At 42.9% G+C, this 21686-nt stretch overlaps 5 protein-coding genes across 5 annotated transcripts in view; 3 read left to right on the top strand and 2 right to left on the bottom strand.

The window, feature by feature from the left end:
* Positions 1-2185, top strand: part of pitpnc1a (phosphatidylinositol transfer protein cytoplasmic 1a) — a 33603-nt gene extending 31418 nt beyond the window's left edge. Inside the window, exons 7-8 of the mRNA XM_076752066.1 lie at positions 124-187; positions 832-2185. Of these exons, the coding sequence (XP_076608181.1) occupies positions 124-187; positions 832-1142 (375 nt within the window). The 3' untranslated portion in view covers positions 1143-2185. The remainder of the gene's footprint in view (positions 1-123; positions 188-831) is intronic.
* A 120-nt stretch (positions 2186-2305) lies between these two features.
* slc25a19 (solute carrier family 25 member 19) lies at positions 2306-6431 on the bottom strand. Its single transcript, XM_076752067.1, has 7 exons — positions 6303-6431; positions 5323-5484; positions 4991-5146; positions 4694-4864; positions 3417-3597; positions 3200-3330; positions 2306-3119 (listed from the first exon to the last, which is right to left on the bottom strand). The coding sequence occupies exons 2-7, from the start codon at positions 5452-5454 to the stop codon at positions 2907-2909; spliced, it is 984 nt and encodes a 327-aa protein (XP_076608182.1). The 5' UTR covers positions 5455-5484; positions 6303-6431; the 3' UTR covers positions 2306-2906.
* A 155-nt stretch (positions 6432-6586) lies between these two features.
* Positions 6587-11677, top strand: mif4gdb (MIF4G domain containing b). Its single transcript, XM_076753236.1, has 6 exons — positions 6587-6704; positions 7458-7573; positions 7757-7866; positions 8175-8330; positions 8802-8894; positions 9143-11677. Exons 2-6 carry the CDS (start codon positions 7495-7497, stop codon positions 9368-9370), a joined length of 666 nt encoding a protein of 221 aa, XP_076609351.1. The 5' UTR covers positions 6587-6704; positions 7458-7494; the 3' UTR covers positions 9371-11677.
* Positions 11553-13776, bottom strand: mrps7 (mitochondrial ribosomal protein S7). The gene is made up of 5 exons (XM_076753235.1): positions 13693-13776; positions 12702-12893; positions 12531-12594; positions 12273-12440; positions 11553-12174 (listed from the first exon to the last, which is right to left on the bottom strand). Exons 1-5 carry the CDS (start codon positions 13734-13736, stop codon positions 11953-11955), a joined length of 690 nt encoding a protein of 229 aa, XP_076609350.1. The 5' UTR covers positions 13737-13776; the 3' UTR covers positions 11553-11952.
* A 152-nt stretch (positions 13777-13928) lies between these two features.
* Positions 13929-21659, top strand: gga3b (golgi associated, gamma adaptin ear containing, ARF binding protein 3b). Its single transcript, XM_076751668.1, has 17 exons — positions 13929-14036; positions 14568-14652; positions 14732-14807; positions 14894-14992; positions 15089-15212; positions 15298-15401; positions 15907-15987; positions 16154-16291; positions 16601-16682; positions 16776-16901; positions 17015-17263; positions 17804-17886; positions 17976-18115; positions 18262-18548; positions 18691-18860; positions 19211-19321; positions 20122-21659. The coding sequence occupies exons 1-17, from the start codon at positions 13997-13999 to the stop codon at positions 20230-20232; spliced, it is 2106 nt and encodes a 701-aa protein (XP_076607783.1). The 5' UTR covers positions 13929-13996; the 3' UTR covers positions 20233-21659.
* The last annotated feature ends 27 nt before the right edge of the window (positions 21660-21686 follow it).

Consider the following 21686-nt stretch of genomic DNA (forward strand, 5'->3'; position numbering starts at 1 on the left):
AGTGAACTCATTCTGATAAACACTGTCTTCCTCCCTGCTTCCATCCCTCTCTACCTTTCTTTCCTCTATGATCTTGCCTCCTTTGCTTTCTTTTACTCTCTTTATTTTTCTAATTCTGCTCAGGTGATTCGAGATGTCCTGCTGTTAGGACACAGGCAGGCCTTTGCCTGGGTGGATGAGTGGATTGGTAAGTTTAAAGGGTCTAGAAGGGCGGTTTTTATGTTTGAGTTCACTGAAAAGCATCAGGTCCAGCCAGGTGATGCATATTGGTTTTGAACTACACAGCAGGAACCTTCTCTGATCTTTGTACTCGCAACATTTTGATGCTATTCAGCTTTCTGTTTGAAGAATACGTTGAATCATCGGTGTAAAATCAAAGAATAAGTGTGTAGCAGGTACTATAAAACTAACCTCCACTGCAATGTTGTTTTCAAGTGATTAGCACAAATATTTTAAATGAGGCTTCTGGTCAGCGAGTCCACGTGCCTTTGATTTATCATTGATTTGTCACGGTCAATATTCGTTTTGTCTGCTCTTCTCACTACTTTAAATAGAATTGCTTTAACAATAATTGCACTTTTTAATTAAGCTTAACCATAAATGAGATAAGATAAGGCTTTATTGATCCCACACAGGGGAAATTTACTTGTTACAACATCAAGAATAAAAGGGAGAGGTAGAGAAAAGATAGATAGGCGCCGTCCATTTAATTTCCTAAGCAATCGACTTTTTCTGCACCGGATATTGTATCGTTGTCTCACGTAGAATTATATTATGAACCATCTTTGTCATAATCAGACCAAACGGTGTGTAATGCCTCCATCCCAACAGACATGACCATGGAGGAAGTCAGAGAGTACGAGCGTGCCACGCAAGAAGCCACCAACCTGAAGATTGGCACCTTCCCCCCTTCCATCTGCATCTCAGAGACCCCCTTGCCATCCAGCACCCGCAGCGGCCCGAACAGCGCCCCGTCCACCCCCCTCTCCACAGAAGCCCCTGAGTTCCTGTCAGTGCCAAAGGAGCGTCCCAGGAAGAAGTCCGCTCCGGAGACCTTGACCCTGCCGGACCCCGGCCGCAGGGATTCAATCTTCAAACTGCCCAGCTTTTTCTCCTGGAACTCCAGTCCACAGCCAGAATGAGAGCGGGGCTGTGCCACTGGTGAACACCCTCGACCTGTGGATCAGTGGAGGATGCCTGCCCAGCACATCCCACAATGCCCCCTCAGTCAGCTGAAGTGAAGGAGACTTTTCGCTGTCCTGGTGATCCCAGCCCCTTCAGCAGACTCGCCGGTGTTACAGCAAAGCCATCAGCTCTCAGGCTGCCTTTACACGCACAGGCAGGCAGCCTGATCTCCACAGCGAAAAGTCCCACGAGGTGTAAAAGTTACAGCGCATCCCATTGAGAGTCTAAACGCCGCTGGAGGCTCCTCATTCTTCTCTCCTCCTCGGAAAACGGACCACCAGCACCGTGCACCAGACAGTGTGGAGTCCAATTAGTCAGATTGAGTGTAGCGTACATTCCTGAAAAAGTTTTATCCCACAGAGCGTCACCTTCCTTTCATCCAAGCTCAGGGTGTGTTGACAAGACATGTTGATATCCAGTCATGTACAGAATTTGTTTTTGTTTCTGCGTTAAGTGTCAGAGTCTCTGGCTTTGTTAACTGGAGCTTGTGGTTTAACGTATCTACATATTTATGCGGTTGGGGTTTTTTGACAGATTCGCCACTGTATCAGTTGAGTATTATGGTTTTCACAGACAGCTGTAAGGTGATTATGTATTCTTGTAAATACTGTATGAACATTATTTAACCGGTAAAATGTCAGTGTTTTAAAAAAATATATATCATATTCAGTCTTGTGCATTTTGAGGGACAGGACTCTCTCTCTTCTTTAAGTGTTTATTATAGTGAGTTCTGTCAGCCTCAGTGTCTGTAAACGATCTCTGTATGCATGATCTTGACTCCAGAGGCTGCTTTTAGATATTTGTGAATTTTAAATATTCTGTTTTCTTCGTTACTGTATCTCAGCCTCATACTCAATGTCGTGTTTTAACTGAGTTTTTACGGACTGTGGTTTGCATGTTGTTTTGCTGCGTTCTTCATTTCAACTGTTTTCATTTTTCAGTCATACTGTTGATGGGTTTTGTATTCAGTAAATTAAATTAAATCCTGCTGCATTCATTATTGTGTTGAGTCTCTGTTAATGCCATGTTTTTGAATGGAATTCACAAAAAAGAACGTTTGGCTGCCATTTGCCATTCTCAGACATTCATGTATCCTCTTGTCAAAGCACCATGCAGAAGTCAGTGTTTAGAAAAACTTTTATTTTAAAAATAATGACCTGACTATTACAGTGTTGGACAGACAAGTAGGCACTTTTAAGAGTTTTACTTAGCAGGACAAACCCACTAAACTCTTAATTCATTTGGCCTATAGTCAACAGGATGCTGTTCTGCCCACCACAATACATAATGTAATAAATATTACACTTAAATGTTCACACAGTACAACCACAAAGCACATTTTCCTGAATACTCCTCTTCTAATTTAATTTAATGAAATGCGAGTCAACGATGGCAAAGTTATGAGTTGATAAAGTCGGAGGTTACAATGTGCAAGTTCAGTTTTTAACATAAAATGTTGTAACATCAACATTAAAAGTAAGCGTCCAGAAATCCAGCCTAAAACATGAAATTCATTCTAAAAATTCAATGCTTGTACAACACAAGGTGCAACGACAGCACAAGGACAAATAAAATGAGGTTATGTTTCCATCCTTACATGTAAACACCACAGAAACCACCACAGAACATCGACTCTGTTGATAAGTGCTAGCAAAGAACAAGGAATGAGTCCATTTCCCGTGTGCATGATTGTGCCATCATTCCTTTTTTCTTCCCCTTCATCATCTCTCTAAGTCTTTGGTGAGGCTGTTTGTTGTCCGTCCCCTCTGGGGGTTTCGCATGGCATTGAGGAAAAATTCATACCAAAAAAACGTGAAGCCTGTTGACAAGGCAGCCTTCACAAGGCTGGGTGAGAGGCCTTTGAAGAAGCCTCGGATGCCCTCCTCTTTGGCTATTTGAAGCATGCAGTCCACCAGGCCTCTGTAGCTCCGCACCTGCACGAGAGAAACAGATGACGCTTAAACGCCCAAAATATGAGCCCCGAAAATGTGAAACATGACATGGAGGAGCTTACCTGCCCAAAGTGGACTCTAGCTGCCTCAAAGCCCCCCACCTGCAGTCTCTTCTTGAAGAGGTCAAAGGGGTATGTGATGGCTTTGCTGATCATTCCAGCTCCACTGCCACAGACCAGGCTCCTCAGGCTTCCTTGAAGGGGGACATAAAAAGTGAATACTTCACATGTGTGTGAAATAAATACCATGGGCGGGACGATGAGTTTGACCTCCTCTGACCTCCTGAGTTTCCAGTTTTGGGTGGTGGAGCCAACAGTTTTTTAAAGACATTGTAGGAGAAGAACTGCAGCCCAGCGTAAGGAAACACTGCCATCAGTGTTGGAGACAGGCCGCGGTAAAATGTCAGAACTCCCTCTGAGCGGAGCATCGTTGACACAGCATGTCGCAGGTTGCTGTACACCTGAGGACAGATGAAGCATAACACAGGGAAGTTAAATACCGGACAAAGCTAATTATATGTCTTTTTTTTTTCAGTACTTCCCAGCAGTAAATAGCAATAGTTCCATAACTGAATTATCAAGACCTGTACCCAGATAAGCAGCAGAAAACAGATGGATGCATTCAGCAATTAAACATGATTTATTGATGTTCAGTTAAGTTTTAGCACTTGCTCGTTATGAGTCAGTGAGCTTCCCAGCTGCTGTACTGACAGTGTTTGCTACAGGTCTGAGGGTGCTGACTGAAACTCCACAAGAAAAAGGGACACAGTCCACTGTCACAACAGTCCTAATTTTAGTTTGTATGTGCGTAACGTCTCCAGACAGCCACAGTCACATACAAAACATTTATTATTCACTAAACAGGCAAGAAAATATTTGATTTTTGTGAATGAAAATTAAGACTTTAAAGACTTTCTAAGGCCTTTTTTGAGGAAACTGAATTCACAGCTTTTTAAGAATTTTCAAGACCGTCAGATACGCTGTAAGAGTATGAAGTGTAATCATATTTGCATCATTACAAAAAGAAACACATAAACTGACCGTGATGGCCCTCATTGGTTTGTGGAATACCATTTTAAGACGTGGTAGTGACTTGTCAATCAAAAAGACAGCCACACCCTCGAGTATACCCTGCTTTATCATCTTTTTTTACTCCAAATGGGACCGCAACTTACAGAATGAACATCATGCTGTATAGAAGAAGATTTGAAACTGGTGACTTAGACCATAAACTCATCAGGAAACTGTAGTAAATGCATGGAGAAATGCTGTTATTTTCCCATAAGCTTACATATGATCGGCCTCCTGCTGGCCGTTCGAAAGAATGCAGGTTTAAGGTACACATTGGCTTCACTTCTCAGCTCTGTCCACTGTTTAGACAGCCTGTGGTTTGGTTTCTGTCTGAACACGGGACAGTTTTCTCAATAAAATCAACTCACCAAATCAATCAAAAAAAATACTAGAAGAAGAACTATGACTGTGAGCTGAGTTGAGGAATTCTGTCTGCTAGCAGAAACTTTCTGACAGCTCCAGAACATCAGCAGTGGCGAGTGCTACCTTGGGTTCTCCCTGAGCTGCAAAGCGTGTCCGCAGTGTGTCCAGAGGCTGGCAGACCACTGTAGCAGAGCAGGCAGCCAAACCGCCACATATGAAGTGAACTCCTGCTGTCTGGCTGTCATACGGCGTCGTCTTGTGGACCACCTCAGTCAGAAACTCAAAACTGGTAAACTGCAACGCACACATGCACAAGTAAGCAAATCCTGTAAATACAGGTAATGGTTTCATTACTGTCAGATAGTTTTAAGAGGTTTCCTTGTTTGTGTGTGTATGTAGTTTACAGTTTACAGGCTCTACCTGGACAGCCCCAAAGCAGATGGAGAGGAGCTGTGCAGGGATGTGGCCCTTCCAGAAAGCAGAGAGTCCCTCCTCTGAATGAATGCAGCGGGACGCCTGAAACAACCCCCGGTACTTCCCCTCCGGCTTCTGTGAAGACACAGGCTCAATCTGCAGCTGTGGGTAAAGAATACAAACAGCATTAACAGCACATTTAACTTCTACAGCACAAGTTTGTGTGGCACTGAATACACTTTAGTATCCTGCAATATTTAAATATTTAACAGCTTGAAATGTGAAAATATTGAAAAATGATTTTTTTAAAAGGATCTGATTAACAGACACATCATCACCTGAAATCTTATTTTAAGCACGTCAAAGGGGCTGATGAGGGCTCGGGTGACCATCCCAGCAGCTGACCCAGCCAGGGCCGCCTCTTCTGGAGAGGGGGTCGCATCTTCATTGCTGGGGTCATAGCCCACCATGTCTCCACAGCCTCAAGATTACTGTTAATGCTGCAGACAGAAACCATCAATAATTTGTGTTTTGTTCAATAAAAGAGTTGTGTGCTTATTTTCTGTCATACTACATACTATGATGATTGATCATTTTCCCATGAAGTGGCTCACCATAAACCTGAAACACTCACATGATATTTACATACTATTTATTCTCATTTCTTTTGTGTTATATGGCTGTGGTGGAATCAGATCTTATACTTAAGCAAAAGTAGACATACAATAGTGTAAAATATACATATCTATTGGATTAATATTATAAATGCATTAAATTGTCAGTAGCATTTAAATGATGAGCAAGTCAAGGTAGAGCAGTTTTGAACACTGCATCATATTTTATACACTCATCATGTGTTTTCTATGTGAAATCTTAATCTGCTACGTAAAAATTCAAAATTTTCATAATTTTTTTCTTTTCTTTTTTTTCACTTTTTGTTTGAACAAGCAGGATCTGGCTTGTGTTAATTTGCGGTGTCTTGTAAGACCAGTAGTTGTTCCCATCACACATTATAAATAACTTCATTCCTTCAGGCGTTTGTGGCATATCTTCCTCCATGGAGATCTTACGTAATGCTGTTAAACCTAAAATACTGTCAGATTCTCAATAGCAAGACAAAAGCCCGTGATATAATACAGTATAAATACTAACAATAGGCATGGAACACGCTGAGGATCAGAGAAGGTAATAATCACAGCATGTAGAGGACATGCAGTGGGACCTTGGGACTGGCTAAGGTAAGCTAAGAACAGAACAGCTGTTTCCTTTGTACCGAAGCACGCGGCTACAGCGGTGAGACAGGTAGAAAAACACTTACCTTACAACAGTAGGTCCCTCATAAAAACTACAGCTACAGTACGTATTCTTGGCGCGTACAATCCGACACTAACGGGACACGAATAAGTGTCCATGGCACGCCAAAATTTCCTGATATTGCTTCCGGGTTAGCTGACGTATGCTGACTCCACCTTTCAAAGCAGAAGTATCACAGCAAGATGCATCACTGACGGACGTAACATAACCACCACGTGATCCATCGTTTCCTTCGTGTTTATACGTCGCCGTAGAGATAAGCGGGTGTTTATCTTGCCGTGACCCTTCAGCTCTGAGAGGCTGTGTCGAGTAACGTTTGCATATATCTACCCAAGTGGTATGACCGGCTTCGATATAAAGAATTTGTGTAAATTTTAAGTACAATTTCGCACATAATTTTCGAAATGTAAGTAATTTAGTTCATCTCTTTTTTCTACCAGCTCGATATGTAGTTAATGTTAACCCGTTTCTTCCTTTTGCGAGCGGTTGTAACGTAAATGTTGGTGAGTTAGCGTGAGGTTTACAACTTAACGCTAAGTCGTCTTAACGTTAACGCTAACGTTCAGCGCTTTCGGTTATTTCTGTAATTAGCAAATTCACCGTTTTACTGTTTGTGCTAATATCAGCTGTTAGCCTGTTGATAACAAAACAACGAAACTGTGTTAACGCTAAGTTACATTAGCTGTCGTTAACCCAGCGAAATAACGTTACTCAAATTGCCGTTAAGATAACGTTACATGTCGCGTTAGCTAACGTCAACGCTTTCGTTACATGTAACGATTAGTGTAAGTTACTTGTGGTGGGAAGCGGCTAATATTTTGGCATTAATACCTCACTGATGAAACGACTACTTCGTTCTTGTGTTATGCGATAAATCTGTTGATTTGGGGGTATCAGGTGACCTTTTGGTTGACCTGAGTAATCCCTCCGATCCCCCAGTGAATGAGCTGTGGGGAGCAGCCAGTTTGATGACAGCACAGGATTTTGCAGTTATTGTTGTCACACAAATCATTGTGTCCTCTCTGTCTGTAACGTATTTAGTGCCCAGGCTTGAAGCAGAACCCCAGTCTGTTTGTGAAAAGCTTGCATTTATTTTAAACCACCTTTCGTACTTTTCCCACCCTATAATGCAGTAAAAAGTCTTGTCTGGTCTTCACAGCGTGACAGCTCTCAGGTGTATTTTGCTGTCATCCATCATGGAAAACTCTACTGAGGACTACAGGATCCAGTCATTTGACCTGGACACCCAGATGTTGCTGAAAACAGCCTTGAAAGGTCCTCTTTCTTATTACTGATTTGTAGGAATTTCAGCATCATGTCAATGCTGCAAACATTTCACATAATTTCTGAAATCTTACATGCATAGACCTGTTGCTGAAACATAATCGAGCACTCAGTGTTCACTGTGGTGATGATATCTTTCAATCCTTATGTAAATATATCTTTTTGTTCTTTCAGACCCAAGTTCAGTCAACCTGGAGAAGGTTTCCAATATCATCATGGATCAGTCTTTAAAGGACCACGTGTTCAGTAAAGAGGCCGGACGCATCTGCTACACCATTGTGCAGGTCTGTGCAGTTTGCAGTTTGATGAGCTGACATTTCATTTCACAGTAGTTGTTGGCCATGTTAGTTTGTTTGATCAAGACACTGAGCACCACCGAGGCAGAGGGATTAAAGAAACCAGAGCAAGACTTAAACATCTGATTGAGTCTCTTTAACCAAATTGTTAATCCTCTTACCTTATTAATGCCTAACTGGTAGTTTACACCTGAGCAACAGGAGGCTCCTAAGCCAGCTTACCTACACCACTGTGTTTCCTGTCTTTGTGTTCATACTATACCTTGTCTCTGACCTCTCTTGGTGACATCATGCAGGCTGAAGCCAAGCAGAGCAATGGAAATGTGTTCAGGAGGAACCTGTTGAACCGGCTCCAGCAGGAGTTCAAGGACCGCGAGGAGACAAGGGGGCGTTCGCTGCAGGAGTGGGTGTGCTATGTCACCTTCATCTGCAACATCTTTGACTACCTCAAAGTAAGCTAGTCTTGTTTCACATTCGGATATTTCAAACTTCATCATGTTATCATATTGTCTTCATCGTGAATACAGAGCAGCACAGAGCCTGATGAAGGAAACCTGGGTTAACCAAGAAAGTTTACCACCGTTGTGATGCCCATCATCTCTGACTGGGGCTTTAGGTTTTGTCGAGCCAGCTCACACAAAGAAAGCCTGGCTATGTTGAACTTGCTTCATAGTATGCCCCCCAGGGTAGGAGTCCCCCTGTTATTTGGAATTACCCCATTCTATCACTTTCACTCTCCTCCATGTTTGGTTGTGTTGCTTTCATGCAAATTTCCTGCCTGCATCTATGTGGTGCAGAAGAATGCAAAGCGCCATCCAGACAACAACAAATATTGCTTTAAAGAGTGTGATTTGTGACAAAAAAAAAAAAAAATTGTCATATTGCACAGCCCTAGTAAATACTACGTATGTCTTTACATTTAGGTGAACAACATGCCAATGGTGGCCCTGGTCCATCCTGTGTTTGACTGTCTGATGAGGCTGGCCCAACCAGATGCTCTTATGAATGAGGAGGAGGTGAGAAGAATTATAATTTTCTTTTGTTTGTTAGATGCTTATTAGGTAAGCTTTTATACCACATCATACATAAGAATACATTAATATTCTTTGCATATATTGTTGTACTCCTTACCTTAGTAATGGTAAACAATACTGCAGAATGTTCAAATTTCAAGTTAAAATACACTTAAAGCAGAGTTTGTGTTTCACGACAGTGTCTTTAGTTTTCTATAAGTTACTGACATGTCCTCCACCTCCCTGTGCAGGTGGACTGCCTGGTGCTGCAGCTGCATCGAATCGGAGAGCAGCTGGAGAAGGTGAACAGCCAGCGGATGGACGAGCTATTCTTCCTGCTGCGCGATGGCTTCCTGCTCCAGGAGGGCCTTTCATCCATGGCCCGTCTGCTGCTGCTGGAGATCCTGGAGTTCAGAGCCGGCGGCTGGCTGCTCAGCAGTACTGCCCACAAGTACTACTACAGTGAAATTGCTGACTAGGGTTGTTGCAAGGACAATGGCGCTGAACAGCTGTTTTGCAGGTGCGTTCGCCAACCTTCAAGCACCTTGAATACCTCTCCTTAGTCACCACTGATTATAAAACCAGCGACATCCTCCAGGAAATCAGTAGAGGGTTTTGTGAAGAGTGCGGTTCATAAACTGTAAAAGACTTTCATTTTGCTGGATTGTTCCTCGCGTTTGATAATATTACTGAGACGTGGTGCCGTGGATGTGGAACGTGCAATAGCTCACAAGGAGTTGAAGTTAAGTTAACGAGGTTTAGCCGCATTCAGGTAGACTTTGTTTAAGGTCTGATTACAGCTAAAGAAGCTGAATAGGTTTTTTTTATTTTCTTGTTGTTTTTTATCTTGCAGGCATTCCTGTTTTGAGAAAACATTTCAAAGTCCTAGTTATTTTTTACCAGAACCAAAGGGCTTGGAACAGACATTCCAGTCAGGTGCAAGCTGATTTGGTCTTTGCTTTACTTTTTATTGTTGTGTGACCAACATTTTAATTGAACTGAAAATCAATATTTTACTTATTTAGTTGAATTTTTTGCTGTAGAATTTAAACTTTACAAAAGGTTTGAGATGCAGTTCAGAGGAGTTTTTTGCCTAACCCTTTGTCCTGTAAGATTCCTGTATTACTGGTTTGTTACATCCCGTCATCTGTGGCCGCTTTGTCAGATGAAGCATTGTGTCTTAATTCAGGGATCCTTTTTTTTTCTTTTCTTTTCTTTTTTTACAGCTCCACTTTTAAAGAAATTGGTCACAGTTCATATTTTAAACTGTTCTACAGATAAATCAGTCAGATATTTGATTAACGTTTGATCGATTGTTCGTTACGCAAGTCGTGCCAATTTAACAAGAACAGCATCATCTAATACAGGACACTTGACAAAGCCAAAGCTATGAATCTGTAGTAAGTGCTGGAGGACAATGGTGGAAGAAGTACGCCTATCATTTACTTAAATAAAACTAGTAATACCACTTGGTAAACGACCTGCATTCAAATCTTTACTTAAGTAAAAGTATAAAACTATGAGAATCCAAAACTACTTAAAGTACTGAATATAAAAATGCATATTCTGCAGAATGACCCATTTCAAAATCATTAAGATTATATTATTGGACTACATTTATTGATCCATTAATTTGTACATCACTTTAATGTCGCAGCTTGTAAGGATGGGGCGAGCAGCACACTCTGTGTAGCTGAGCTCAGTTGTACGTTGGAGTCTGTTGTTACCTTTGTTGATACTCAGTGTCGGCTTCACAGTCTTGAAAGCTGTGCCTTGGAATCAGACGGACACAAGTCTTTGAAATGACGTTATTTTAGAAATGCTGCACCTGTAATCATGTTAAGCTTTTTTTTTAAAATTGGCAGTCAGACAAATCAACTTTGATCAATTCAAAGAAAGAGTCCTCAGAGTTAGACATGAAATGAAATGTGGACATGCAATCAGCAACACAGCAGTGAATATAAGCAATAAAACAAAACCTGCATTTATAAGGATTGGTCAGTAAAGTAATATGACCGTCCCACAAAAAGCACACACATTAAGTCCCTCTAATAAATGCAATTTCCCAATCAAAACCTGGCACAAGGTCAGGGATATCTGCCCACCATAACGAGTCTACTGGCAATAGGAGGCATGTTTTCTCCAGAATACAGCCATGAATTAGTAGACAATTCCTTTTTGTTCGAGTTTCACACAATACTTTGAGCAATGAGAGCTCTTCAAGTGGAGCCCGCCAAAGGATGCCATAGCTCTTCTTAACTGTAGGTAGAAATAGAAAGTGGAGTGTTGTACATTAAACCGGATAGCGAGCTAATTGGATGCTTGCCAATCATCAACGCATCATTATTGAAGACAGGAGTTCCAACTGGATGAAATCCGCTCAGTTTCTGTTCCCCTCCAGGCGGCCGTTAGGTAGAAATGAAAGGAATTTAATGAAAAGCCCAGCCATGGTCAGGAATTAGGACGTTATGTCTCCTCAAATTGTTTTTTTCTAGTTGTGTTTCACGTTTTGTGTATAAGCTTAAATATTTGTCACCACATTCAGATCAAGTTGATAAAACAGAGACAAAGTAGGTGTAACTGATCCTAGTTCAGTTTGGAATAACCAGGATGGAACGCTGTAGAAACGAGGCGCTGAGGAGCACAGGACTGACTGTAATATATGTTTATATATTTTATTACACTGTTGCAACTTTTTTACATTACTCAATTCCATTTTTCACGGTTGGGTTGTACATTTAATGCAAACTTATTTGTTCTAATAAATCTTGGACGTTTTTCATGAATCCAGTTTTATGTGTTTATTGGGTGTGAATTAACAATCCAGCTGAGCTCGGGTGTTTATTGTGCAGAATGCAAGTAATCCATGTTACCCTCCTACAGCACGTTTTACAGCACAGTCCTTCCACCACAGGATTTTCATGGTGTTCACGATTTCCAATAGCGCTTTGAGCCAAAAAATGCGTCACTGAATCTTCTGTGACACTTTGTGGCCGACGCAACGTCTGTCAGTCTGAAGAAACATTTGAAATGGCAGCGTTTCAGTCCGGACAGTTTCTCTCTACCACCAACGGTAGTGAGCATATGCTCTGTTGGATTCGGCCATCTTGTGCAGCTCATACTTCTTCTTGATGACATTGCCCTCCTTCATAGAGGCTGCCAACAGTTCCTGGGAAAGTTTTTCATACATGTGCGTGCGCCTGTGTTTGTTGACCCTGCATTCTGTGATCATCCATTTCATGGCGAGGAAGCGGCGTCGGTTGTCCGAAAGGGGGATGGGCACCTGGATTGGGATCAAACAGCATATATTTAGACTTTATGCTTATTCTTTGTTGACACAAGATCAACAACAAAGGAGCACTGATCTGCCTCATCACTGACCTGGTAGTTCTTTCCTCCTTTCTGTATGGTGGCCAGCCCAACAACAGGCTTACAGTTGTCCATAGCCCGGTGAAAAATGGCGTAGGGGTTACACTCAATCTCCTCCTTCTTCCCTTCTGGAGCTTTGTGGTATTTCTCCACTTGTTTCCTCTTTATGTCCTCCAGGGTCTGGAAGCAGAAAGACAATTTGTGGTAATTCCCTTACTGTTAGAGCAACAGCAAATCTCCAGAGACTATGAGCAGTGTTCACTTTCTCACCTCTGTGAGGATCTCTCGGGCCAAAACCTTGTTTCCGTGTTTCATCATCATGTTGATGAATTTACTGGAAAGTGAAAATAATAATGATCACCTCACATGAGAAATCAGATGCACAGCTTTGACTTAACATGTAACACCGTCCTGCAGTGAGCTGGTATGTGTTTGTTCTACCTGATGACTGGGTCGTCAAAAACCGAGCTGGTGACTCCACTGCCTGCTGCTTTGATGGGTCTGACTGCTTTGAGCTGCCGCTGCTCCTTCTCCTCAGCGCTCAGCTCTGTCTCTGGTTTGCTGTAGGTCTCCTTCCTGACCTCTGGCTCCAGATAGTAAGGGTTGTATCTGCTCCATCTCACCAGGAACACTCTGCAAAAAAAAGGATAGAGAAGAGTGTTTATGTGTGTTTAAAACTTGGCACTGGATTACCTGATTACTTAATCAGCACCAATCACAAAGTGCCAATGATTCACTGGCTGTGAATGGTCAAATTTGGTCATTTGCTGTTTTGTTCTGCCTTCATAGTAAATTAACTTTCCTTGACGTTTTGGCTGTTGGCTGGACACGACAGACAATTTTAAGACTACAACAACTCAGACACTGAATGATTAGTTGAAGGAAAAAATATTTAGGACATTAATTGAATGATGATTAATCTAATTGATCAAAATTTGTCTTTTACATATTGAATTGTATTATTAGTCCTGATGTTTTTACTGTTTTTACAACTTGTCGGTCAATAAAAAAGTAATAATAATAATAATAATAATAATAATAATAATACACAATGAAAAAATAATCTTTAGAGGCAGCCCTGTTGAAAACATGACTCCGATCTGTTAACGTGAGATGGGAATGTCATTATTTTTGACACTTTACGGAGAAAATTATCGATAGTCAGGTTAAAAAAAAAGATTGACATTAAACACATTAGCGGATTAATAATGAAGAACGTGTTTATTGCGTCCTTGCTACTATACATTTGTGTTGGCTAATCTTTGGGGGCTGATATTTAGCATAAGAGCTAGTTCGCTATGCAACCAACCAATTTCCATTAGCGTTTTCATTCTGAATTGCAGGAAACATGCACCCATAGCACGGACATGATAACTAGACAGTTAACACCGCCTGTTATTGTTTGTGTTTTTTAAAAAAAAATGACAATTACCTTGGTGTCCAAGGTTTTAATAATCCTGTGATGGAGGCAACCATCTTGAAAATGTGAGTGTTGGTTAGGACCCCAGATTAGTATGTCCTGCACATGCCTTCGAAAAGAGTTTAAAAAAAAACAGCGTTCCATTCGCCAGAATTTAATTTCAACAACAAAGGCAAAATTTGTTTTTCGTTTGTTTATTTATTTATTTTTACAATAGCTGATGCTGTTTTTGTTTTTTGTTTTTCGCAATAATTCCGAACAATAATGTTGGACTCTCGCGCACAGGCTGGTGACATCACGCGATGTTTTTAGTGCTATGGCGTACCAGGAAGGGGAGTCGCTTGAATCTTGGCTTAGTGAGTGATTAATCCCATTTTATGAATTAAATAATATAGATAATTAGCTCGACATATTGCTCCGGGTGACAGGGCAGTAAATCCGTGAGTACAGAAGCTGTCAGCGCGCTGAGAGCCGCTTTCCGCCTGATTCCCTGCTAGTAGAGGGTCCTGCTTGACAGTCTCCTGTCTGCATCATTAGCAGGTTGGGTGGAGAGCTTTAATAATCACTGTCTGGGTCACATTTACCTGTGACAGCTCAGTGTCTGCAGTGATTATTGAAGCTCGACAGATGGGTATCCCCCAGTACAGCTTCATACTTGCAGCTGTTGGACAGAAAGCAGATTCGTGTGAATGATGAATGGGCAGCACTGCCAACACAAAGAGCACTACATCAATAATTACAGAGTGGAAGACTGTTAACAAATACTGCATCGTTATGTTGGTCACAAGACAAGGAGGGAGCCATATTCAGAGTATGATGTGATGTGCATTCAGATGTATGTTGCACAGCATAATGCTCTTCAAACAGTTAATGTCTCTCTCCAACAGATAAAGCCACTCATCCAACAAACAGACAGGAGGACTGGGAGTACATCATAGGCTTCTGTGATCAGATCAACAAGGAACTGGAAGGGTATGTCTGTGAAGTATTTGCGGACCATTTTGTCAGTCGCCTCGGAAAAAGGTTTCTCATCTGGAATTTATTCTTGCAGCCCTCAAATAGCTGTACCTCTGCTTGTCCACAAAATCCACTCACCACAAGAATGGGAAGCCCTTCAGGCTCTGACAGTAAGAAATGCTTCACCTAAATGTCAGCGAGCAGCCTTTTCTCCACCACTGAAGCCCACGTTTAATCTCAGTGGTTTTGTGTGCAGGTATTGGAGGCGTGTATGAAGAACTGCGGGAGAAGGTTTCATAATGAAGTCGGAAAATACAGATTTTTGAATGAGCTGATTAAAGTGGTGTCTCCAAAGGTGAGCAGACTACAAATTTATATTTCATGCAAATGACAGGTGTGCTGACTGTATGCCCTACTATCCAACCTCTCTTTAACCACCCCTTGTTTTTAGTACATGGGTGACAGTGCACCTGAGAAGGTGAAGATGAAGATTGTGGAGATGCTGTACAGCTGGACAGTGGCTTTTCCAAATGAGGCCAAGATCAGCGAAGCCTACCAGACGCTGAGAAGACAGGGTGTGTTGAGACGATTAGCATAATGCATGTGAAAATACATGTCATAATAGTGTCTTATCAGTCCAGTCCTCCCTCTCTTCACCAGGCCTTGTGACACGTGACCCGGAGTTACCGCTAGACAGGACTCTGATTCCTTCTCCTCCAACACGACCTAAACATCCGGTGTTTGACAACGAGGACATGGGCAAGGTGAGCAATCGAAGGAAGACAATATCTGTAGTGTAATGCTGTTTTCCATGCTGTATAATAATAATGGGCAAAGAGGTGGAGCGGGGGTGGAGCTGAAGCGGGCAGAATGAAGCATGGTTGGTGAAACCTAGCGACTAGCTGTCACTCAAAGCAGCCATGTCCATAATTATGCACAAGCCTTCAAGCCTTGATATAATTTTTTTTACAAAAGAGTTATATAAACACTCACTCCTGTACAGTTGTTGTGAACGGGGACATTGGCCGTTCTGCTGTAAATTTGGGTATTTTTTAATATGGGGGTCTATGGGGATTGCCTCGCTTTTGGAGCCAGCCTCAAGTGGCCATTTGAGGAACTGCAGTTTTGGCACTTTTGCGTTTGCTTCACTTGTCAGTGCCAGAGGTTTCCGCTTGGAGAAGACTTGGTTTAAGGTCAGGGTGTGTCTCCAGGAAATTAGTGTAATGTACTGAAATAATGAAACACAACTGTGTGTGTGTTTATGTTTAGCTGCTTGCTGAGCTTCTCCGGAGTAAAAATCCAGAGGACCTCCAGGAAGCCAACAGATTAATCAAAAACATGGTGAAAGAGGTAAGAGATGTCAGAACTGAATATTCATTCGTCACATTCATTTCAGATATACCACCAAGATGCTCTTCCTCTTGAGTTTCTTTCATGGTGATATTACTTTAACATTCTTCGTATGATACGGCCATTTCTAAGTGTAGTATGCTTTGTGTCTTGTTGTTTTTGTCAGGACGAGGCTCGAGTGCACAAGGTTACAAAGCGTATACACACACTGGAGGAGGTGAACATCAACGTTAAGTTGCTGACAGAGATGCTGACCCACTACAATAAAGACAGCTCCACTGACTCAGACAAGGAGATCATTAAGGTGTGTGTCCACACACACTCTCTCCCTCTCTCTCTAAAGTGTGTAGTCACTTTAAAATAAGAATTGTGTTTTTATGACCTTTGCTCTGTGATATGAAGGGCTCATACTAAGGTAACGAAAACAGCAGTTTGTATTTTCAGGTGCTTTTACACTCATGAAAACATACATAATATTCTGCTGATAGATCCCCATAATTCCTACACAGTGGACCTTTAACTAAGTACTGGAATTGAAACAACACCAGTACACACCAGCTGGTGTCAAGGCTGTATTTGAACTGTACAGAGCCTCCTTTGTATTTCCTCGCAGGAGCTCTATGAGCGGTGTGACAAGCTGAGGCGTGCTGCTTTCAAAATGGCCACAGAGACAGAGGACAATGACACCAGTTTAGGTTTGTTAGTTTGCTGTTTCCTTTGTCTAAAAACACATTTTGTTGATTTCTTTGCATGTAATCTGTAATAACCTTTGACCTGTGACTCCTCAGGTGACATCCTGCAGGCCAGTGATGACCTCTCCAGGGTCATCAACTCCTATAAGAAGATAGTTGAGGGGCAGCCCATTAATGGTGACAGTGAAGAGCCTCGATCTACAGACGGTCACAGCGAGAGTGGTGAGAGGCGTTTTCTAACTGTCCGCATGTTTGTACATTTTACATGATTGCTTTATGGTCCTGCCATTAATTGCTCTGCCGCGTTCAATTCTCCTCTCTTTGTCACTCAACAGAGACCACAGATACACTGATCGACCTCGCCGGCCTCGACACTCCCAGCCCCCCTCAACCTGCCGCCCATCCCTCCCTGTCCTCAAATCCAGTCTCCACCAATCCCTTGGCTTCCTCCATCCCTATCCTGCCTCCTCCTCCCAAACGCCTGGCCGGCTCCCATGGTAGTCAGAGCAGCAGCCCGAGTCACCCCCCCCTCGACAAGGCCTCTGGTGCACTCTCTCTTCTTGATGATGAGCTCCTGTCTCTAGGTAGGACATAAGACTCCAGGTGGTACAGGTGGTTCTGCATTGACTTACTGAGTTAAAGGATCAGTTGTTCCATTTTGGCAAATACAAATAGAATCCTCCTACCAGCACCTTTAAAGCTCACTAAAAAACATGTGACAGCTTGTTTGTTTAGTCCGGACCTGTAACTGCTTGGAGTCTCCACTGGTTGCCTGGCAAGTGCTTCCCATTAAGAGGTAGTTTGGCATTATAACCCCCTGCAGAATGGTGAATTGATGTTTTTGTATGGATTAAACAAACAAGAACAAATGAGGCATGATGTGTTGATTAGTGAGCTTTAAAGCTGTAGTTGTAGCATCTTATTTAATGGCCCTATCTTTAGCCGTCCACCAGGAGGAGACTAAGCGTATTTTAAAAATAGTCAGACTCTTGCTTTAATGTGGCAGTTGCCCTCATGTGGAGCTCCACTGAGTACTGAAATAAAACCTGGGATCACAGGTAAAAAAAATGTTCAAATAAAGCACATAACATAAAAGATTTTCTCCCTTTTGTACCTTCTTTCAGGACTGAATGACCCGCCCCCTTCTCTGAGCAGCCAATCAAAACCCAAGTTGAGCCAATTGTCCAATCAGTGGACTTCCCTGCAGGTACTCATGAGCAACTTTCACCAAACCACAGCGTGTTGGTCAGTGTGTCATGGGAGAGGGTAAATAATGTCTGCACATCTCCTCTGCAGGCTCCAGTTTCAAGTGTGCATATGTTTGGCAGTGCAGCTTGTTCAGGTCCAGTGGGGCCCCCACCCGAACCAGCTGCTGCCACGCACAGTCTCCAGAACCTCCAAGAGCTGGCCATGATTGGCTTTTCAGATCATAAGAGGTACATGGTCATCTACGCTGTTTTACCTGGAAGTCAATTTGAATAATGGAAAACTCAATATATTTCCGTAGCTCTTATTATGCTCTTCCTTGACCAGTCTAAAGTGCATTAAGGTCACATAGAGATCCATCAAGTGTTATTTTCAGTTTGTCCAGCCAGATGACGTCCAGAGGAACCAGCTTTGGGACACCTGTGGCAGCACCTCCCCTTGTGCCTGGGCAGGGCTGTCCCTCCTCACCCTCTCTTCTCCTGGGTACAATGCCTGGCTCTCCTGCTCTGTCCCATGCCAAGACCCAGAGCCTGGGCTCAGCCCCGGGCAGCCCGCTGTTCCGCTCTCTGTCCCCCTGCCACCCTCCACTCCAGGGCAGCCCGGCCAGAGCCATAGACATCTCCCTGAGCAATGTGCACGTCCCCCTGGAGGCCATCAGACCCAGTAAGGACAGGAGAGGGCAGGGAGAGAGGAATCATGGGCTTGAGGGGTTAAAACAAATGATAAGAAAACACATATCTGGATGTAGACTCTTTGAATAGCACGTCTGCCTGTTCCTGATTGGCTGTGCCCCGTCTGTCCTCAGGTAAAGTGTTGCCTGTGACGGCCTACGATAAGGACGGTGTTCGCATGCTCCTCAACTTTGCGTCTGACTGTCCCCCCGGCAGGCCTGACGTGTTGGTGATGGTGGTGTCCATGCTCAACACAGCACCCCTGCCTGTTCACAATGTGGTACTGCAGGCTGCTGTCCCCAAGGTACACATATTTACTCCAGTCCATTCAAATGCTTTGTATCCTCCTATGTTTGCTATGTTGTCATTGTCTCAGTCCTCCTTGGCACCTCCTCTCCTGCGTTTTTTGTTCCCAGTTTATCTAAAATGATGGCAAAATCCACAGTCCTCATTCTGTGTAAAAATACATTCTTGAGTTCAGGCACCTTTCAGAGTTATGTGTGTGTTTATTTATGTATAAAATTGACATTTTGTGTTCCTGCCCCTCAGCCACCCTCAGTAAGCAAACACTGTCAGCAGAAACATAAAGATAGAATTGGGGAAAAAAGGTGAATTCATCCTTCAATAAAGGCTCTTTCTTTCATCCTCCAATAGTCAATGAAGGTGAAGCTGCAGCCTCCATCAGGAACAGAACTGGCACCGTTTAACCCTATCCTACCTCCAGCCTCCATTACCCAGATCATGTTGCTGGCCAATCCAGCAAAGGTAGGTGACATAATAACACGACCAGGCATAAAATGCAACATTTCTGCACTAAATGTCTGAAAATGAGAATGAACACGTAATCATCACAGTGTAACACCAAGTCAGTTAAACTTCAGGGATATCAATCTGTCCATTCAGGAAGCACAAGTGATTGTGACTCAGTCACACCTGCTTTGGTGCAAATGACAACAGGTGCGACAGAGAGGCAAAAGCAATCCAACCCCCACAAAGGGAAAGGTTTTGCATGTGGTGGCCACAGACAGTTGCTCTCTCCTTATCCTTCCTGACTGATTATTCTCTAGTTAAGAGTTCGGAGACTGGCTGTTACACAAGCATAGCTGGCCAGGGCCGTAGAAGGGCATCAACCCAGCAGCAGGACCAGTATCTGCTCCCTTGTGCGAGGAGGAACAGGAGGAGCACTGCCAGAGCCCTACAAAATGACCTCCAGCAGGCTACTGGTGTGCATGTTTCTGACCAAACTGTCTCCATGAGGGTGGCATGAGGGCTGGGTGTCCTAGTGGGACCTGTGCCCACAGCCCAGCACCGTGCAGCTCGATTGGCATTCGCCAGAGAAGACGAGAATTAGCAGGTCCGCCGCTGGCGCCCTGTTCTCTTCACAGATGTGAGCAGGTTCACACTGAGCACATTCTCTACTTACTATAACTTCCGGGGAAACGCGTGATGGAGCACAATTTTTCAATGGCAGTGGAGGTTGTTTAAAAATGAAGACAACTCCCATGATCCCATTCGTAGGTGACAACCGATGACGCCTAAAGATCTGTGTCTCTGTGTCTTCACAGGAGAAGGTGCGTCTGCGCTACAAGCTGGCTTTCACGCTCGGAGACCGTCTGTGCAACGAGGTCGGAGAGGTCGACCAGTTCCCCCCACAAGAGACATGGGGTCATCTATAGCAGCGTGCAGGCCTGCTACCACTCAGCAGGGACAGACTGGTTCATACTCCATGAGGGGGTATGCCGTGCTACCTTCAGCTTCACATTCCTTACAGTTGTTCATTTGTTTTGGCCTTTGTTATTCTTGGCAGCGAGACGCTAACAGCAGACACTTATTTATACAGTGCTTGTATATGTTTCTGCAGATAGCTAACAAACTAAAGATATACACTGGCAAGTGAGACAGCCATGGTGTTTACAGGTCGGTGGTATCGAGATAAATATTTTAACGGATTTTCCCCAAGATGAATACAGCGGCTTTGAATGTACTGTAAATAATCAATGCATTAGGGCTCAGCCTCACACTGACGGGATGCATTACAAATTAACCTCTTAAAGGGCCAGTGTTTAAGGTTCAGGGGATCTATGGGGAGAAATGGAATATAATATTCAGAAGTATGTTGGCATTATAGGCTTGGAAAGGGGTGAGGCGAGGGGTATTTTGGTGGTTGCAACGTCCCACCTCACCACTAGGTGCCACTAAATCCTTCACACTGGTCCTTTATGTTAACAGCCTAAGAGACAACGGTTGTGCTTTTATTCATTCTTCTGGCTGAGCGCTCGCTCAGCGCACAGCAAATATACTTGAATACATCCAGACATAAGAAAGTAGGATCTAGTAGATGTGTTAGGATGGAGTTAAACTGGAAAATAAGTGAAAGGTACTGTCACAACGTCACTGCTGCAGGAAGATAGTTGAGTGTCCATGTATTTATTACATGATGGTTAAGTAACTTAATTTAGCCCTATTTTACATCAGTGGACCAATAATATTGAATTTTATGTTGTAAAGGCAACCAACTGCACTTTATAGGATCATTTCGAATTACAAGTGTTTCATTTTGACTTGAGTCAGAGTTCAACTGGTTTCATATGATTAGTTTTGTTCTTTTGAAAATAAATTATTTGCAGACACTGTCAGCGTTTCAGTCGTGGTTTTAGCAGTAGGTATCCTTGTTTTTGTTATGTATTTAAAGATGTTGACTCTTCTACCAGTGTCAGTATTGGGAGTATTTATGTCATTTATTATTTTCTGTTATAGTATTTCAGTGCATCACTGAGCCGAGAAAATGTGAACTGAGAAATCTGAATTTAAGTTTGGTAGCTTGAAGGCGAAATCTGTCACCAGGCAAATAAGTTTCCAGTGTGCAGCAGCAGGAGTAAAACTTTCATACATCAGTCCACCTCATCCTCCCTTAGTCCTCAACTGGTCATGTGAGATTTATAGAAGTGTGTGTGTAATGTACATAGTATGTAATGTACCGATCGTTTGTTGTATGGCAAGTTACGTGAACATGTGATGTGTACATTTCGGGAGTGTTAGGTCTGTACATACTGTATGATGTGCCATGTGTTTGCTGCATGAAATAAACATTTCCTTCAGTGGACGTCTGACACAGGTTTTTTTTCACTCG

This window comes from Chaetodon auriga, chromosome 16 (assembly GCF_051107435.1).
Source record: "Chaetodon auriga isolate fChaAug3 chromosome 16, fChaAug3.hap1, whole genome shotgun sequence".
Classification (NCBI taxonomy): domain Eukaryota; kingdom Metazoa; phylum Chordata; class Actinopteri; order Chaetodontiformes; family Chaetodontidae; genus Chaetodon; species Chaetodon auriga.

What these genes read in the sequence shown, in the direction of transcription:
- slc25a19 (XM_076752067.1), bottom strand. Translation starts at nt 5,454, where the DNA reads ATGGTGGGCTATGACCCCAGCAATGAAGATGCGACCCCCTCTCCAGAA. An exon ending in TCTGCTTTGGGGCTGTCCAG is followed by an intron (nt 4,865 to 4,990) that starts GTAGAGCCTGTA and finishes TGTGCGTTGCAG; the next exon opens with TTTACCAGTTTTGAGTTTCT. An exon ending in CAGCTCAGGGAGAACCCAAG is followed by an intron (nt 3,598 to 4,693) that starts GTAGCACTCGCC and finishes ATCTGTCCTCAG; the next exon opens with GTGTACAGCAACCTGCGACA.
- mif4gdb (XM_076753236.1), top strand. Translation starts at nt 7,495, where the DNA reads ATGGAAAACTCTACTGAGGACTACAGGATCCAGTCATTTGACCTGGAC. An exon ending in TCTGCTACACCATTGTGCAG is followed by an intron (nt 7,867 to 8,174) that starts GTCTGTGCAGTT and finishes GACATCATGCAG; the next exon opens with GCTGAAGCCAAGCAGAGCAA. An exon ending in ACATCTTTGACTACCTCAAA is followed by an intron (nt 8,331 to 8,801) that starts GTAAGCTAGTCT and finishes CTTTACATTTAG; the next exon opens with GTGAACAACATGCCAATGGT.
- mrps7 (XM_076753235.1), bottom strand. Translation starts at nt 13,736, where the DNA reads ATGGTTGCCTCCATCACAGGATTATTAAAACCTTGGACACCAAG. An exon ending in TTAAAACCTTGGACACCAAG is followed by an intron (nt 12,894 to 13,692) that starts GTAATTGTCATT and finishes TTTTTTTTGCAG; the next exon opens with AGTGTTCCTGGTGAGATGGA. An exon ending in CCCGAGAGATCCTCACAGAG is followed by an intron (nt 12,441 to 12,530) that starts GTGAGAAAGTGA and finishes TTCTGCTTCCAG; the next exon opens with ACCCTGGAGGACATAAAGAG.
- gga3b (XM_076751668.1), top strand. Translation starts at nt 13,997, where the DNA reads ATGGCGTACCAGGAAGGGGAGTCGCTTGAATCTTGGCTTA. An exon ending in TTAAAGTGGTGTCTCCAAAG is followed by an intron (nt 14,993 to 15,088) that starts GTGAGCAGACTA and finishes CCTTGTTTTTAG; the next exon opens with TACATGGGTGACAGTGCACC. An exon ending in ACAACGAGGACATGGGCAAG is followed by an intron (nt 15,402 to 15,906) that starts GTGAGCAATCGA and finishes GTTTATGTTTAG; the next exon opens with CTGCTTGCTGAGCTTCTCCG.